This window comes from Schistocerca cancellata, chromosome 11, assembly GCF_023864275.1.
Source record: "Schistocerca cancellata isolate TAMUIC-IGC-003103 chromosome 11, iqSchCanc2.1, whole genome shotgun sequence".
Lineage (NCBI taxonomy): Eukaryota > Metazoa > Arthropoda > Insecta > Orthoptera > Acrididae > Schistocerca > Schistocerca cancellata.
Window position 1 is genome coordinate 54,751,334 of NC_064636.1, and position 17,949 is coordinate 54,769,282.

The 17,949-nt window shown below is 41.7% G+C and overlaps 1 protein-coding gene and 1 pseudogene across 1 annotated transcript in view; both read left to right on the forward strand.

Moving 5' to 3' along the window:
- The first annotated feature begins 5,048 nt into the window (after nt 1-5,048).
- LOC126109041 (5S ribosomal RNA) lies at nt 5,049-5,165 on the forward strand (annotated as a pseudogene).
- A 7,056-nt stretch (nt 5,166-12,221) lies between these two features.
- LOC126108186 (neprilysin-2-like) overlaps nt 12,222-17,949 on the forward strand; it is a 246,429-nt gene continuing 240,701 nt past the window's right edge. The window contains exon 1 of the mRNA XM_049913426.1: nt 12,222-12,253. Coding sequence (XP_049769383.1) covers nt 12,222-12,253 — 32 coding nt within the window. The remainder of the gene's footprint in view (nt 12,254-17,949) is intronic.

The following is a 17,949-nucleotide window of genomic DNA, read 5'->3' on the forward strand; positions in this document are numbered from 1 at the left end:
AGAGGCATACCGACAATCCTTCTATCCACGAACAATACGAGACTGGAATAGAAGGGAGAACCGCTAGAGGTACTGAAGGTACCCTCCGCCACACACCGTCAAGTTGCTTGCGGAGTATGGATGTAGATGTAGATGTAGATGTAGATTTGAAGAGCAGAAGGCAAAAAGTGCCATGGCTCGTGCCGTGGGATAAAAACCTCTGCGACAGTGGGATGGGTAGTAAGAGCAGTAGTGGCTTACTAGCTGCGATAGTTCGTGCAAGGTTGGATTTCTTACTATGGGTATCGTGCATCATTACCGTGGCAGGCGATGGCGATGTATCCCAGTTGCTGCAGCCGCCACATTCCTGGAACAATCAAGATCGTTATACAGTAGGGGGAGATCAGCCATAGATCATCTCACTGTCTGGGGGATGTGTGGAGCTTGTCTGCATGCAGTGTACGGTACGGCTTCCCTGCTTGGTGCCAGTTATTCGGCAGTGTATTCCAGCTGGATATCCAGTAATGGCGTCTGATTAACAGGGGCTCACCTGTACCGTTATGTTTGCGTATGCTCGGCCATAGATGTTATGTCCTTACAAGTATGTCTTTTGGTCTTTTATGTTTCCATCTATGGTTGTGGCCGTAGTTCCCCAGATTCAGAATAAACGGGTTCTGCGAATGTCTGGAGTTTCTGTATACTCTTGTGGTGAGTTTGTGGATTACCTCCGTGAGAGTCTGTAACGGAACATATTAAAGGCTTTACTGTACCGAAGTATCCAATACCCTCCAAATTCAATCAGTTTAACGAGTATTTATGAGTATAGAAAAGTTATTGTGTATGTTAACAATGATTGCATAACATGTCTCCATAAACATCAACCCATTAAATTATACTGAATAACTGACCCACACAAAAGTTTATATCACTTGATCACTGATACAGCAAATGTCATCATGTAAAAACACTAAGTTCATCTTAAATAATTAATATGAAGTACGAAAAATAGTGTACAACTTAGGTATTTTAGATCTCCTTAAATAAAAATCACCCAGTGAAACCTATTTGTTCACTAGGAGCGGTTTCACTCAGTATTCACGAAATCAATTCTATTTTAGACGAAAACCAATGTAATTCTTAATAATTCATGTTATTTACTTATTTATGCAAATTAGAGAAGTCAATTGACAAACTTCTAAAAAACGGCCTTTTTGTAACAAAGAATTATTCTGTCAAGTCAACAAATCTGTCTGTCATTTTAATAACATGTTAAATTATGTCACTCGATGCAAATTAATAACTTTTCTGCACAAATTATGATAACAGATGTACATGTGACTTATAAACTATATCTCTTTTTAGTAGTTCTTTGACAATGCTATAAATACAAGCAGCAAGAAGGGTCGGGCGCAGTCGGAATGTCAGTTTGGTAAAGTGTGTTTGTGTGTTATTGTTTGAGGTGGATAAACAATACAAAGAACATGTAAAGGAAGTACTACTTTGTGTTGTGTCATGGTCTTTGGTGGACAGTGGAATTAAGATGGCCACCAGAGTAATAAATATTTGAAGTTTACATATTTGTTGGTTTCGCTCGTTCTTTATCATCAAAAGCACATAAAAAACACGGGACCTCATGTTTTTAACCCTGGACAACCAGATTTAGAGCCAGCATCAGCATCAAGACACAGCAGCGATCCAGCGAGTAGCAGCGATTACTAAAACACAATGCATTTTAATGGTGCCAACCTAACATCAAGTGCTAACAAGCTCCGTAAATGGGAGTGAAATAGTGCGATCATAGCAATTAGCAATATCTACGACCAGGCGACCATTTCAAGTCTCAAGTCGGTATTCCTGGTGAAGGTCCGCGATGCGTGTCTATCGTGGAGCATTGCTTATGATTTTGAGTACTTTGTTTTGTATGAGCTGCAGACGGCGCAGGCGTGTAGACGCAGCGTTTCCCCAGACAGGACCTGCGTACGTCATCAGGTGTCGGATAAGTGTCATGTACATGGACCTCGACACCCTTCTGTTCAGTGTGCCGCCGTGTCATCCTCAGCCCATAGGCGTCATTGAATGCAGATACGTAGGGGCACGTGGTCACCACACCGCTCTGCCGGCCATATGTCAGTTTACGAGACCAGAGCCGCTACTTCTCAATCAATCACCCTCGGTCCAAAACCCAATGATCATACCATTTTGGACGTCAGATAAATCGCCCCATTTCCCCATTACAACAACGACTGCATTCATTTCTGCGTCCCCTAAACGACGGTCAACCGACGGAAACCGTTCGAATTCATGTGACTGCGACCCAAATATAATCGAGTGCAGTTTTCTCGCACTCTCCTAGCTTTGATATGAGCCAGGATTCTCGTTCGCTTTTACAGGGTCCATCGTATTCCCATCGATGTTAAATGGGGCTTCACAGTCTAGGTGTCCATGCATACCAGGATATGCAGTTTCCCCAGAGATGGTTAGTATTTAGAGCTACAGATAAAGTCGATTGGAGTTCTGTTTGTGGGGATATGTGAAAGCATTTGCGAAAGTGAAAAAAAAATCAAAAACCTTATCAAATTCTTGACAACACATCGAGTATTTCCTGCAGCCTCATGGTAAACGGAATGCCCCAATGATCCACTCACTATCTGACTGACCAAAACGACCAGAAAGGACAGACACTCATTTCACTATAATCACTTCACATTTCCAGTTGTGTTTTTTTATTATTTTTCATTTTTTTGTATTTTATTTATTCATTACATATATTTACTGTCGATGCAGGAGCAACATGGTTGTACAAGGCTGCACACTGTTATGCGGCAGTGTTTATCAAATGGTCTGTGCTAATGATAATGATGATGATAGTGATGTTAATAATGATGAAGATAATGATGTTGCTGCTGATGAAGACAATGGTGATGATCATGACAATGATTATGAAGTCGTAAAAGTGTAGCAATGATGATGTAAGTTATGGAGGAGATAGTGCCAAAGATGACAAAAATGGAGATTGGAGTATAGCTGTTAGTCTTTTTGATTTGGCTATACCCAACCATAAAGAACTTAATACAGATTTTTGTAGTTGACGTCATCAGTGATGATCGTGAGGAGAAGGAAGAGGAGGAGAAATAGGTGGTCGTGATGATGCTGATATGGTGCGAATGGTATAGGTTGTGGTGGTGGTTGTGATGCTGTTAGTAGTGATGATACTAATGATAATAGTGGTGGTGGAGGTAGTGACAATTATGACACTTGTGGTAACTGAGGTGATGATTATGTTGCTGATAATGATAACAGTAATGGTTAATGTGGCCCACCCGATTGGCCGTGCATTGTAACGCACAGCTTTCCAGCCGGGAAGGAGCTCCTGGTCCCCGGCACGAATCCGCCCGGCGGATTTGTGTCGAGGTCCAGTGTGCCAGCCAGCCTGTGGATGGTTTTTAGGCGGTTTTCCATCTTCCTCAGCTGGTTCCCCTTATTCCGCCTCAAGTTACACTATGTCGGCGATTGCTGCGGAAACAAGTTCTCCACGTACGCGTACACCACCATTACTCTACCAGGCAAACATAGGGGTTACACTCGTCTGGTGTGAGACGTTCCCTGGGGGGTCCACCGGGGGCCGAACCGCACAATAACCCTGGGTTCGGTGTGGGGCGGCGGAGGGAGGGGTGAAGTGGACTGCGGTAGTCGTCGTGGGGTTGCGGACCACTGCGGCTGCGTCAGGGACGGAGCCTCTCCATCATTTCTCGGTCCCTGGTTAACATACAATACATACAATACAATGGTTAATGTGATGATGGATGGTTGTGGTGGAAATGATGATGCTGATAATAGTGGTGATAGAGATGGTGTTGTTGATGGTTCAAATGGTTCAAATGCCTCTGAGCACTATGGGACTTAACTGCTGAGGTCATCAGTCCCCTAGAACTTAGAACTACTTAAACCTAACTAACCTAAGGACATCACACACATCCATGCCCGAGGCAGGATTCGAACCTGCGACCAGGTAGCGGTCTCGCGGCTCCAGACTGTAGCGCCTAGAACCGCTCGGCCGCCCTGGCCGGCTGTTGTTGATGGTAGTGGCAATATTGGCACTGCTGATATGATTGTAGTAAAGCCTGTCGTGGTGATAAATAGTGATTGTGTTGCTGGTAATGATAGTTGTGAATGTTAAGATTGTTGTGTCGATGGTATTGAAGATGAAAGTGCTGATGTTCATGATGATGTTGATGATGATGGCTTTCTAGCTTTCTAGATGGTGAAGAATGATGGATTCGGTAGTGATAATGATGAGGTTGATGATAGTGGTGATGGAAATATAGTTTATGGTGGCAGTGACAATGATGGTGATAGTTGTAATTGTCGTTATGGTAGTGGTGGTTTTGTTGATTGTCATGGTGATTAAGATTTCTGTGGTGATGGTATTGTTGTTAATGGTCATGAAGGTAGCATGGTGGCTATGGTGATGTTGGTGGTGATCACAGTAATGACTGATAAGGATGATGATGCTAGTGGTGGTGAAGATGCTACTGATGACGATCAGAAGGAGAGGCAGAGCAAGGAATAAATTGTCCAAGAAACTGATGGCTAAAACACATTTGTCGTTTCGAGACTCAATGAGGAAAGTTGTGGTGGTTGGCTGAAATGTTTAGAAGAGCTGTCAGTTGTACCTGAGTAACTCACACACTAAAGCCCTCTACACGGGACGTATGAACTTGCAAGATTACCCATGATGCAGCATTTCTGCTGACGCCTTACGTGTAGACGGGGCCACTTCGACACTGAAGCGTACAATGGCTAGAAGGTGCAATAGGATGGATCCTGTACGATAGCTAGAAGGCGCAGTAGGATGGATCCTATTCTCGCGCATATACAGGTGCTTTGCGCATGCGCAGACGACCAAGTGGGAGGCACAGCTGACAAAGGGCGCGAATTTCTATGTGAATTGTGTACCTCGCACCTGCTCAGTGAAACATAGTACAGCTGGTTGTTCGTCTCACAAAAATTAACGTGTGAAATATCTGCAATTTTCGTTAAGTATTATTTGAAGCTTTATCTCGGTTATAGGCAACGGCCGTGCCGCAGTGGATACACCGGTTCCCGTGAGATCACCGAAGTTAAGCGCCGTCGGGCGTGGCCGGCACTTGGATGGGTGACCATCCGGCCGCCATGCGCTGTTGCCATTTTTCGGGGTGCACTCAGCCTCGTGATGCCAATTGAGGAGCTACTCGACAGAATAGTAGCGGCTCCGGTCAAAGAAAACCATCATAACGACCGGGAGAGCGGTGTGCTGACCACACGCCCCTCCTTTCCGCATCCTCATCTGAGGATGACACGGCGGTCGGATGGTCCCGATGGGCCACTTGTGGCCTGAAGACGGAGTGTGTGTGTGTATCTCGGTTATACGATTTATCAAAAGCTGCTGCTATTTTAAGCCATTTCAGTTGTTTGAGTCTCTAATAAAGTAGAAGAAAAGTTCTCCTTTTTTTTTTTTATTCGATAATACAGGAAATAAGTACCTTCAAATACTTAACCCTCAAGAACTTTCCACAGCATACATCTGTTTTATCGGTTTTGACAGACTCGAAACTGAAATACGATGAGCAAACGACAAGCTCTTGTAGGATTCGCCAGTCGCCAGAAATCGCAATGTAACCGTTGATCTGGAAAGGACTTAAGTATGACAATTTTCACCTAGTACAGTTGAACAAACAATTGTATGAAAAAACACACACACAAAATTAAAGTCTTGCTTTCTGCTTGGCGGGATTGCTTCCCTCAAACGGAGTCTCTCAGGCGAATAATCGGCTCAATGGAGGATGACAGCTTGTTGAAACAAGCTGCATGTACTCTCACAAAATTTTAAACTGTAGTGGATCCTCCAAGCTCAGTTTCTTCATCAATAGGGTATAACACTCGTTCCCCTGGTTCCTTCTATGAAGCCACAGCGGAATCCAGCAGTTCTATTTTTGCCACGTCTTTCTTCCGATTTTTTCTTGATGCTGAAAGCCTCAGCTACGGTAATAAGACCAAGGAGATATCTTCTTCCATCCTTCTGAGTCTTGTCTTCTGAAAGTACGGTATTTGAACGTCTTTTATAACGAGGGCGTTTACACACGTGAGCGACTTATAGTTTCGTATAAACTGCGTATAATATATTTGTCCAATGAATACCCGTTTATCATCTGCATTTCTTCTTGGTGTAGCAATTTTAGTCGCCAGTGGTGTAGTTTTCTTTGGCTTTGAAGCATGAGTTCATCATGAATTCGTGCCACAGGGAGAAACCGTTAATGGATGGTACTATCGGGACGCGTTATAAATATAAGAAATAAGCGCTCTAAAATGGGGAGAGGCAAATAGCGGCTTTTCCATCACGATAACGCACCCACAGATGCATGCCTGTTGGTGCGTGACTGTTGCACAAAAAAACGAAATCACTGAGCTGCCTCATCCTTCCTATTCTCCAGATCTGACCTCTGTGGACTTTTTTTTTATTTCCATAGTTGAAACCCCCGCTGAAATGATGAAGATTTGCAACGACAGACGAGATAAAAGAAAATTCGCAGATGTCGCTTCGGGCGATCCAGCCAGAGGCGTACCTAGACTGCTTCTAGGAGTGTAAACGGCGTTGGGAGCAACATCACAGTGACCCTCTAAAGTACAAATAAATGTAGTGCCCTTAGAAAAAGAATAAAATACCCGGAAGTGAGCTGAACTCGCCGATTCACATGCTGGAAGTTGTCAACAAACACAGCAAACTTGCAAAGCAGACGACGTGACAAACACCTACTGTATAAACGCTTTATTGTGGGTACACGTTCTACCGCATGGAGCGCTGCAGCAGACAACGGCTTTCTTATGAGAGTCGCACGTGTAGTCTAGAATGGGCTTAAGGGGCTCCGGAAAGGCTCAAAATCATCAAAAGTTCAATTTTTACTTTTTTGCGTTTTCTGAATCTGCAGACTATTACCTTTTAATAGATATATAATTTATTCAATTTCGAAGACTACAACTATTTTTAAATTTTTTTTGAAATGTGTTCTACATGGGCGTGACCCACTGTGGCGCTGTTAAACTGCTGTCAAATGGTGTTATTATTAACGTCCGTGTTCATCAGGTACATTTTAGTGGTGTGAGATAAAGTATGTGTTGTGGCTAACCTGTGATGATTCAATATATATCGCTGGTGTGATTGTCGCTTGTTTCATGTTTATTTACTCTGTCGTTATCTCGAAAATATTCGTAATTAATTCTGTTTCTTGAGTCTCTGTTTTGTTGAAGTATAATAATGAGTAAAAGTAAAGTTATTAGAAATCCTCTGAAGGCTTTTAAGAAAAGGAGAAATGTTGGAAAGCCAAAGGTATGTGTTATTACTGTAAATAATAACATTCTAACATGGTACGAGCGATGCTTGCTTTAGACAAGGAACGCCTTCGGGCTGCAGATGGGGCTGTAAAGAGTCTAGAAATAGAAGCAAGAGTAAACAGGAGGAGGAACAAGAGGAAGCTGGAGGAGGAGTTTGCAGAGGATGAAGATAATCCATCCTATGGACCTGGAATGCACTAAAAAGTTAATCCAATCTTTGTCGCTCGATTCCCAAAACTTTTATTTTCTCATACTAATTACATGTTTTCTAAGGATCTTCCAAACATATTTGTTTCAAACTTTCAGTAAATGTTACACTGTAACTTCTGCATAATTTAACACAGCCTTTTTCCAAAAAACTGTATATTTCTGAATATATAAATAAAAAATTGCAAAAAAATGTTGTGAATTTTCATTACGATTGAAAAAAAATCATCTTCAATAACTGAACTAAAATTTTGTAAAATCCCTGTGTTAAGTTGTAGCCCATATTCCAATAAATAATCTGTAAAAAGTTCAACTTCCTACCTCAAATACATTGTGAGGAAAGATGTAATTTATAAGCGTTATTTTAACATTGCAAGTATAGGGCGTTCCGGAGCCCCTTAAGGACACTCCCTGTGAAACTTACAGTCTGGGGTCAGCCAACACTTTTAATAGGTCACAAATGTTAGTAGCAGCATGCACACCACCCAGTAGTGAATAATCCGTTATGCCCTATAGTTAAAGCTACACATGTGATTTGCAAGTGCGTGATGTGTTTCCAATTGCCCCTCACAGCAGAACTTTCCTGTCCGGTCTTAGTAAAACCTTGAAGAGGCGTCACACTCGGGTAGGCTAGGCGCAAATTGAGACGCGTATAGCGCGTGTGGCGCTACGCAGCGCAGCCAGCGGGCGTTTTTGTGACTTCACACAGGGTCAAATGGTGCCATGGAAACTGCGACGCGACGCGACTGGGACGCGACACACGTCTGCGCCAGGTCGCGCGGCGTTGTGGTTGCGGCACAGTTTCTCGCGCCGCGCGTGCCTCGCCAGCACCGTGAGAAATTTGAGGCGGGGAGCGGAAAAGTAGCCCGGCCATGTGCTCACATCGGAACGGCGCATATGAACAGTGGTAGTATTGCCCGTATGATAAACTTTGCCTGACTGTATACTAAATTTTATCGCCTATGGGTAGTGTTTCGTTTTTCGCCATTTAAGCGCTCCAGCATTCTTCGTTAGTACATTATACTTTTCTGTTATTTATATCTGTATAGTTTTGTTATGTTTTATTTTTCTTCTGTCAAGAGAAATGCATACTTCAGTAACTGGTGAGGCACTGGATGCTGGAATTGTATCATATGCCTCCGCGATGTTTTCAGTTCGCAAGAAGGGACAGAGGGTAGTGAATAACGAAGCAAGGATTATTGTAAAATCATGTGATTAAGAACCAAGACAGGAAAGTAAAACAAGGTTATCTTCTCGCTGCCTAGTATGCTGGCGTATCTGTACGATCTGTTACAAAAATTTAGGCGTGATCCCTTTGTGCTCCTGGTAAAAAGCGTCCAACATCTGAAGTATAGAAATCTCACTGTGATTACTTGGATATGGATGTAATAAAGTAATATGACACACTGTACTACACGCATGTGAATATCACATTTTCAGTAGAAGCTAGAAACAGTCAAAAAGCAGTCACAAATAACAATGTTTTAATTGGTTCATCATCATGAGAAACAGCATTTGAATTGTTGCGTGCACATTATCAGCATTAATAAACTAATTATGCAACAGGCTACACAAATGAAGAAAATGGTGGGTATTATTACGAAAGTAGGAATATCCTAAAAGAATGTCTTGATTAGATATATTTAATTTGTTGAAATGTGCTGCTGACAAAGGCAGATCTACTTTCATGACAATATTTTTCGAACTCCATCTCACAAGGCACACATGGCTAGCTTGTGCATTCCTGTCGCGCCCAGTACCCTCCGCTGCTGACAATACACTGACCACTGTGTTGTGCGACAGATCAATTGTTTATTTTTCTCAACACCAACTATTTTATTCGCGACCACCCACTGTCAGTTTGGCAAGCCGTTAGGTGAGCAACCAGTATCTGGCATGCGCCCATCATTCCGCCTAAAGGAACGCTCCTCATTATCTTAATACTGCTCAGATCAAGAGAAGGAATAAAATCCTTTGGTAAGTTTCCATTTCAGTCGCTCAGTCTTAAAAATACGATGGGTTACGGGGATTCCACCGAAATTCCAACAGAATTGGCAATCTATTTGTGTGGGGGTTGTTAACCTTTTCTCATTCGAAGAAGCATCACTGTTTGTGAGTAACGGCCACATTTCCCTTTGTGACTGGTTTAATTGTGCTTCCTTTGCCACAGTGTAATTTGCCAAAGTCATCTCACAGCAGCTACTGAGACAGAATTCCGAAACGGAGTGCCTCATTAAACAAATAATTGGCAATCACAGAGCTCAATAGCTTACGGAAAGTCTTATAGTATCCATTTGCTGGAACATAAAATAAGAAATTTCATGTTTATTATCATACTAGTATTCTCTTGTTTCGCTAGCTGTCGATAACTCTTAAAAAATTACTGTCACTGGAGTGAAATAAATAAAAAGGGAAGTACTGATATATAGATAACTACTGATATATAGATAAGAAATTTCCGTGTATTTAAGAATTGGCAAAACACTTTCCTCCTTGTGTGCTATCATTCGCCAAACTTTCGTTTCGATGTCTCGAGCGGTTTAGGAAGATATGAGAGATGTTACGAGCGTTTCATTCTCGCGGGCGTGAGATCGGAAGTGAGCGCGCTACATGGGATCCATTTTCTCTGAGATCGGAGGCAGATAGAGACCTCCTCCCAAGTCTAAACAAAAATTCAACATGTCAGCTAAATTTCATATGCAGCAACATATGGTGTAGTACGCACCAAACGCAAAATCATAGCGACCCCTTATTTTCGTTGCAAAACTTTTTGAGTTTTGCGTAGTGTCTTACTAAAATGTGTACATCACAATAAGAATGGTCATTAGCGAGATCATTGGCACTTCCTCACGAAAGCTGACATGTAACGAACGCTACAAGTCAGGCAAAAATCAAATATTTTCAGTGAATAGTTTCTGTGAAATCGTTTGAGGAAGATAACAGGTTGCGCGCGCTTCGGTTCTGTCAGCGCAGAGCGTCGCCAGTCGACGCGTGCGTAACTGTGGTGTGCGCGTCGCAACATGCGATGCACCCGCGCAACTCGTGCTGCGCATGCGTGTCACGCTGTAGTGTCGTGTCACGTCACACTTGCTATACGCGTCTCAATTTGCGCCAAAGACCTTGTAAAAAATAACTAGACTCACTGATGGCGCTGCAGTCGCGGGATAATTTGAACCTTCGGCTGGACGCCATTATAGTGGTTGTAGTCTGATGTGTTGTGTAGTATTGTTGTTTATGAATACCCTTATTCAACGTTGTATATTTGTTGGGGCGTACATACAGTATTCGTTACTCGTAATTCTACTGTCTGTATACTCCAATCAAAAGAAGTACAATGGTGAAGAGTTGTGCAGCGATTAATTGTACAAATAAATTCGATAAAGGAACGAATATTACATTTCACAGGTATGTGAATATTTTAAGTTGTTTTGTATGTCAGTGCACTTGCTTAATAAATGTTTTTGTAACACGGTATTATCATAGTGTCTGTGCATCTATTTGCAGGTTTGCTTTCTCAAAACCACAGCTGTTACAAAAATGGTTACACGCTGTCAGGAGGGAAGATTTCCGACCGACAGAATACCATTTTATATGTCCTGATCATTTTGAAGAAAGTTGGCTGATCGCTAGTGTTTTCATGGTCTAGGTTATGTTGAAACTTGATAATTTGGTCTTGAGTTGCCAAAGCACTATGCCACATATAACGCACTTCTCGTCGTAAAATCTAAAGCAAGGTAGAGTCAGAAAATATCTATTAATATAACGGGTAAATCTTCCAGTATTTTGATGCATTTTGCGTACATCTATCGTAAATGAACTACGAAAAATGCTTGGGGTCCGGTACATAACTTTTAGCTACGGCAGATTCCATGTAGTACGTAAGATAAATTCATAAACAGTTACTAGTTGCTGTTTGTTCATAAATTAAAAAGTATATTGTAGTAACGTATTTAAATGAGGCATTATGTTTGCGACCTAACTCGAGGGAAGGCATTTTATAACCAAAAGCGATGAATAAACATTCGATCTCCGCGCGTCAGTATACCACTCTAATGGCCGCCGGCCAGCTATTCAATTTGTCCGCTCTTCACACTCGACCACTCGTGCGGTTGTGGGGGCCTGATTTGCGCCTAGCCTTAACGCGCAAGGCCAGCTGTGCGCCTGCGTTTTTGCAACTCACGGTGCCGGCGTAATACACCGGAGCCAGCAGTGAGCGTCATTCCGGAGGGCCCGCTGCGCTGTTCAGAAGCTGTTTCTGTTCGAGGCGCCAGGCGACTGTCTTCCCCCCACCCTCGCTCCCCTGCCGCGCCAGCTCCCCCCATTTGACTGCTGTCGCCTTCTGTCACACACAGAGACGGCCGATGCCTTTCTATCGCAGTGCTCGACAAACTGTTGGAAGCAACAGGTGGCAGAACCGACAATCATATTTGCTGCCACGTTGTGTAGACACGTCTTCGACGCACGTATCTAAGATCTTTGACGGCGACAGTACGAATCGTCTGTTGGTTGCTCCGCGCGTTGTATAAATTACGTTCCAATCTTCTGGACCGAAAAACCTGTTCCGGAAAGCGGTACAAATAAATGCTACGCTGATAAATTGCGATAATCAGGGGAAAGGGCCACGTGTCCGGTAATTTTTTATCGCTTGGAGCATGGAAGAGAGCGCGATGACCGACAGCGTGAAACAAACTGTTATGAGGTGAGTATTCTTTTGTGTCTTATGGTTCTCTTTCTCCCATTGTCAGCTGTTTCTTCGTTCCTTTTTTGTAGCTTTATTTTTTACTGAACAGAGAAGTTACACGAATGTGCTTGCACGAATGATGCAGGCCAAACATTTTCCTCGACACCACTGAACCGTGCAAAAATGGCGAAACAGTTGTATTTGCTTCCATTTTCATACCACGGTGATAGAGGCGCGATGCGCAACTTACTAGTGGCGTTGACAGATGCGTTTGCAAAATTTTACTCGTATTTTTTTTTTTGCCTATATCACACTGTGTAGTTGATCTACAGCACAAAACTGTGAACTGTGTGCGACAACCTGTGAACTAAGCAAAAGATTACGCACTAAAATGCTTTTAAAAGTGATAACAGACTGGCTACTGACCACATGTCTTCAGCTGATGGAAAATCTACATTCGCTCGTACGAGTTTGCAATGAAAATGATTTAATGAACAAGTGAACGAATTCTTAGGCACAATAACCTTTCCTGAATAGATACTGTACAGTAATTTTCAAGGACTTCATTGAGTGACATCGTATTTATTTGAATAGCTCATAAATGCCTCAAGTGCAAACTCTACATTCGTTTATAAGTGTTTTTAATGAAATTGGTTAAATCGCGATATGAAAGCTTATTTTTAATGCTACATAATCATCTGTAAAGAGTTATAGGGATTTTCTAGGACTATAGAAGGTAATGTTTAATTTATGTATAAACTTTACAAATTTAGTCAATTGATAGATGTGAAAAATGTGCATTTGTTCGTACGTATTCGTGCTTTAGTCGAAGATTGAACCTTCGCTTCTAATCTTTGAAAATCATAACGGTGAACTTCACGAACTGTCATGTTCAGATAGGGTAACTGTTTAAGGCGATTGTTGCATTAAGCAAGATATCAAGGGTCCGAGACCCAGGTAGGAACAAATTTTCACTAGCCGGCGTATATTCTGTTCAATTAATGTTGTGTTATTCGTTGTCACTGATTAATCTGTGGAATTTGCATGAAATGGAGCAGGAGATAAGTTCCACCAGATTTCTACATCTACATCTACATAGATACCGGTACTCTGCATTCCACCATACGGTGCGTGACAGAGGGTACCTCGTACCACAACTAGCATCTTATCTCCCTGTTCCACTCCCAAACGAAACGAGGGAAAAATGACTGCCTATGTGCCTCTGTACGAGTCCTAATCTCTCTTATCTTATCTTTGTGGTCTTTCCGCGAGATATAAGTTGGCGGCAGTAAAACTGTACTGCAGTCAGCCTCAAATGCTGGTTCTCTAAATTTCCTCAGTAGCGATTCACGAAAAAAAACCCTCCTTCCCTCCAGAGACTCCTACCCGAGTTCCTGAAGCATTTCCGTAACACTCGCGTGATGATCAAACCTACCAGTAACAAATCTAGCAGCCCGCCTCTGAATTGCTTCTATGTCCTCCCTCAATCCGACCTGATAGGGATCCCAAACGCTCGAGCAGTAATCAAGAATAGGTCGTATTAGTGTTTTATAAGCGGTCTCCTTTACAGATGAACCACATATTCCCAAAATTCTACCAATGAACCGAAGACGACTATCTGCCTTTCCCACAACTGCCATTACATGCTTGTCCGACTTCATATCGCTCTGCAATGTTACGCCCAAATATTAATGACTGTGTAAAGCGCTCCACTACTAATGGAGAATTCAAACTTTACGGGATTCTTTTTCCTATTCATCTGCATTAATTTACATTTATCTATATTTAGAGTTAGCTGCCATTCTTTACACTAGTCACGAATCCGTCCAAGTCATCTTGTATCCTCCTACAGTCACTCAACGACGACACCTTCCCGTACACCACAGCATCATCAGCAAACAGCCGCACATTGCTATCCACCCTATCCAAAAGATCATTTATGTAGATTTCTGCACAGAAGACCGTATATTAATTTTTCTGTATTATTTATTACAATGGAGTTTCACGTCCGAAACGTAACATTTCATTACTGAGCTAGGATATTAATAGGAGCTTCTCAGCATCAAATTGTGCTTAATTTTAGAGTTTTTTCTGCCAATCACTGATGTCGTCATGGAAAATATAACTGTCACGTTTACTCAGAAGGTATTGTTTCTATAAGTACATATACGTGCTCTCGAACAAACTGTGGAGTACATGGCAGAGGGTACTTACGTCTGTACTATAAAGAGTTTCTTCCCCTATAAAGGGTATTTCAGTAAGCCTACTGACTTTCATCAAGCGCATCGCTCTAAAAATTTTAATTGCGTCCACTAGATTTGAAAAAAGTAAAAAGAAATAAATGTTATCTCAGATCCAGAGGGCCAAAGATTTTTTTTTTAATTCGTGAAAAAATTTTACCGATTTCTTTTTTAAAGATTATTTCCATACTATAAAAATAAAAATTGAGATAGTACTAAAAATGCTCCCAAAAAACTGCAAGTTTTTCGAAATCATATTTTGGTCCTCACAGTAAATGAAATCGTAAAAATTATTTACTAGTTTGCGAGCACGACTCTTTGCGACGATAAGATGCCTAAAACCGTTATTGTAGGGCTGTTCACTGAAATCTAGCCAATTAACGAAACCGCCAGTTTTTAAGAAAATCATTATATCTCGAAAATTAAATAATACTAAATTGTCCAAATAAGTTCTTTTTTGACTTGCGGCGCGCTGCACTTACAGTAAATACCAAGTATGGCAACGCGAATGTTAACACGTTATAGAGAACCCGATCTTTAACGATTTTTCTTCTGTATATCTGGAAACGTAAGAAAGCACTCGATACTTACAAAAAAAAGTAATCGATAGATCTTTTTAAGCCCTACAACTTTATCATTTCACACATTTCGAGCGTAGCTATAGTTTTTTACTTATGTAAGAAAAACTGTTTTCGTAATTTTGCGGATTTTTTTGCCCATGTTCGCGATCTTGGGTCGAGTTTCATGAAGAAATGGTTCACACACATCCATACCTGAGGCAGGATTCGAACCTGCGACAGTAGCGGTCGCTCGGCTCCATATTGTAGCGCCTAGAACCGCACGGCCACTCCGGCCGGCTTCATGAAGAAGAAACGTCATTTAAAATTGAATTTCCTATACGCTCACGTTCTTTTTTTTAATTTTTAAGCAATAATTTTTGCAGATTTAACATTACACTGTCACTACTATGGGACCGAAACGTACGCTGTTGAATATCTCTGTATCCTTGACTTAATGGTTCTTGGAACTTTTTAAGTAGAATTTCGTGAGATAATTCGCATCCACCGTAAAACATCTGCCAATTATGATTTTTCCACTATTTCTGTGGCGGTTTCAGTAGTTCTGAGGCGCTGTCCCATGAGTCAAACAAACCTGTGACCTTTCGTGTTGCCCCTTTTTGTATATGTCCGGTATCCTCTACTACTCCAGCACTACCATGCACTTCATAAGTGACCTGACGGAAAGCAGAAAATGCACTCGTTCTCACCTGTCATAGTATTCTAATTACAAACAAGACTGATGAAAATTTCTAATATAAACATACGGTACTTTTCGTGAGCGAGCCACGATTGATACAAAAGCATACTGCAGGGATTTCATCGCACTGTTGAATACTGAATACTCCGTTCATCATAAAAATAAACCTGATGCGAACAAACTGCATGATTGGTCAGAAGCCATAGCACACGTGCACTGGTGTTGTTATGCTCTTGGAAGTAGGTCCCACTTATATACCGGTATCAGATAAATTATTACTACGTTACGTTAAATGAAACTTTTAAGATATTCAAATCTATTAACAGCCGTCAAAGTTTTCCTTAACCACGCTTTAGTTACGTAGTTTTTATTTCAAACATCGTGTACAGTCACAACCTCTGCAGCATTGTGCTCTGATTGTCGCGGTGTTAGTGCGCAGTACAAAAACTGCTGGCATGCTTCCTGTTCCATAGTGAACACTCATGTGGAATATGGTTAAAAAGTGCTGAGAAATAGGCTGTTCTTAATGTTTTTCACAAATTTATGGAGATAATCGGGTTTGTTGTCCCAGACCTGCATGTAATACAGTTGATAAAAATGCCCGTTACTTACGCGTAGCGCAGTCGGGAGTTAAATGTGAAACGTCTCCTTAGAAAAATTAGTGAATTACTGTGCTGGTAAACCCCTTACGTTATTTGATTTTCAAACAGCTGAGCAAAACTGAACGTACTCAGACAATTCTCTCTTTACTTATTCTGATCATCATCACTAAACTGACAAACAATATTTTTAGCGCAACGCAATCTGACTTTTAATAAACCCTACAAAAGAATGGCCCTGACTAACAATAACCTATATCTTTCGTGAATCGCATTCGGGAGGACGACGGTTCAATCCCACGTCCGGCCATCCTGATTTAGGATTTCCGTGATTTCCCTAATTCGCTCCAGGCAAATGCCGGGATGGTTCCTTTCAAAGGGCACGGCCTACGTCCTTCCCTGTCCTTCCCTAATCCGATGAGACCGATGACCTCGCTGTCTGGTCTCCTTCCCCAAAACCAACCAACCAACCATGGATCACTTACCTCACGAAAATCTTCATTGTTCGAACTACAGCAATACAGCGAGCGCCAATACTGCCAGCTAAATAAAAGATTCTAACTACCGATAGGCATAGTTAGCAAATGAAAGATTTTGATAAAGAACAAACAATGTATTTACCTTAATAGTGTTCAAAAAATGGTTCAAATGGCTCTGAGCACTATGGGACTTAACATCTGTGGTCATCAGTCCCCTAGAACTTAGAACTACTTAAACCTAACTAACCTAAGGACATCACACACATCCATGCCTGAGGCAGGATTCGAACCTGCGACCGTAGCAGTCGCGCGGTTCCGGACTGAGCGCCTAGAACCGCTAGACCAGCGCAGCCGGCTAATAGTTTTCAAAAGTCATTATATATATATATATATATATATATATATATATATATATATATATATATATATCAGTCCATTATATCCAGTATTACTAATTTCCTCTCTCTAATGGACACACGTCCAGATCGTCCGCTCTTAAAATTCCGCCATCTCTCTCCCCACATCCTCCACTGCTGGCGGCTCACCTCCAACTGCGCAACGCTACGCGCTGTTCACATCCAGCTGCCCAACACTACAATAGCAAAATTCCAACAATGCCACCCAGCCACAGACTGCACACAGCACAGCCAGTGATTTTCATACAGAGCGCTCGCTACGTGTCGTTAGCAATAAAAAAGCTAAACAGCCTACTTACAAATGTAATGTTGACTTAATGCAGTTACAGGCTCGTTGGTTCTGATCTCACCAGTAGCATTTTTTTCTCGTTCAATTTGAAATACCTACATATCGTAATTATAAAACTCATCATAATTTTTTATGAATAATGCACGTCTTGTTTCTAATTACGTATTGGACGCGAAATTCCTGTTTAAAATACAAATTCTTAGTTATCGATGTTTTATGAAAGACTGTTCATAAAAGCTGTTTAAATTAAGAAAACACAATCATTTAATTTTTAACCTAAAAGTGGAAAACCAAACCCTCTTTATTTGCTGCAGCGATCAGCTCTGAAATGTATTGTGCTACCCTCAACAAACTGAAAGAAAAAAGACTTCTGCGTGTTCGTCGCCACAAAAATGCAAACGAACTTTCCTTTCTCACACGCGTCTGTGCACCTG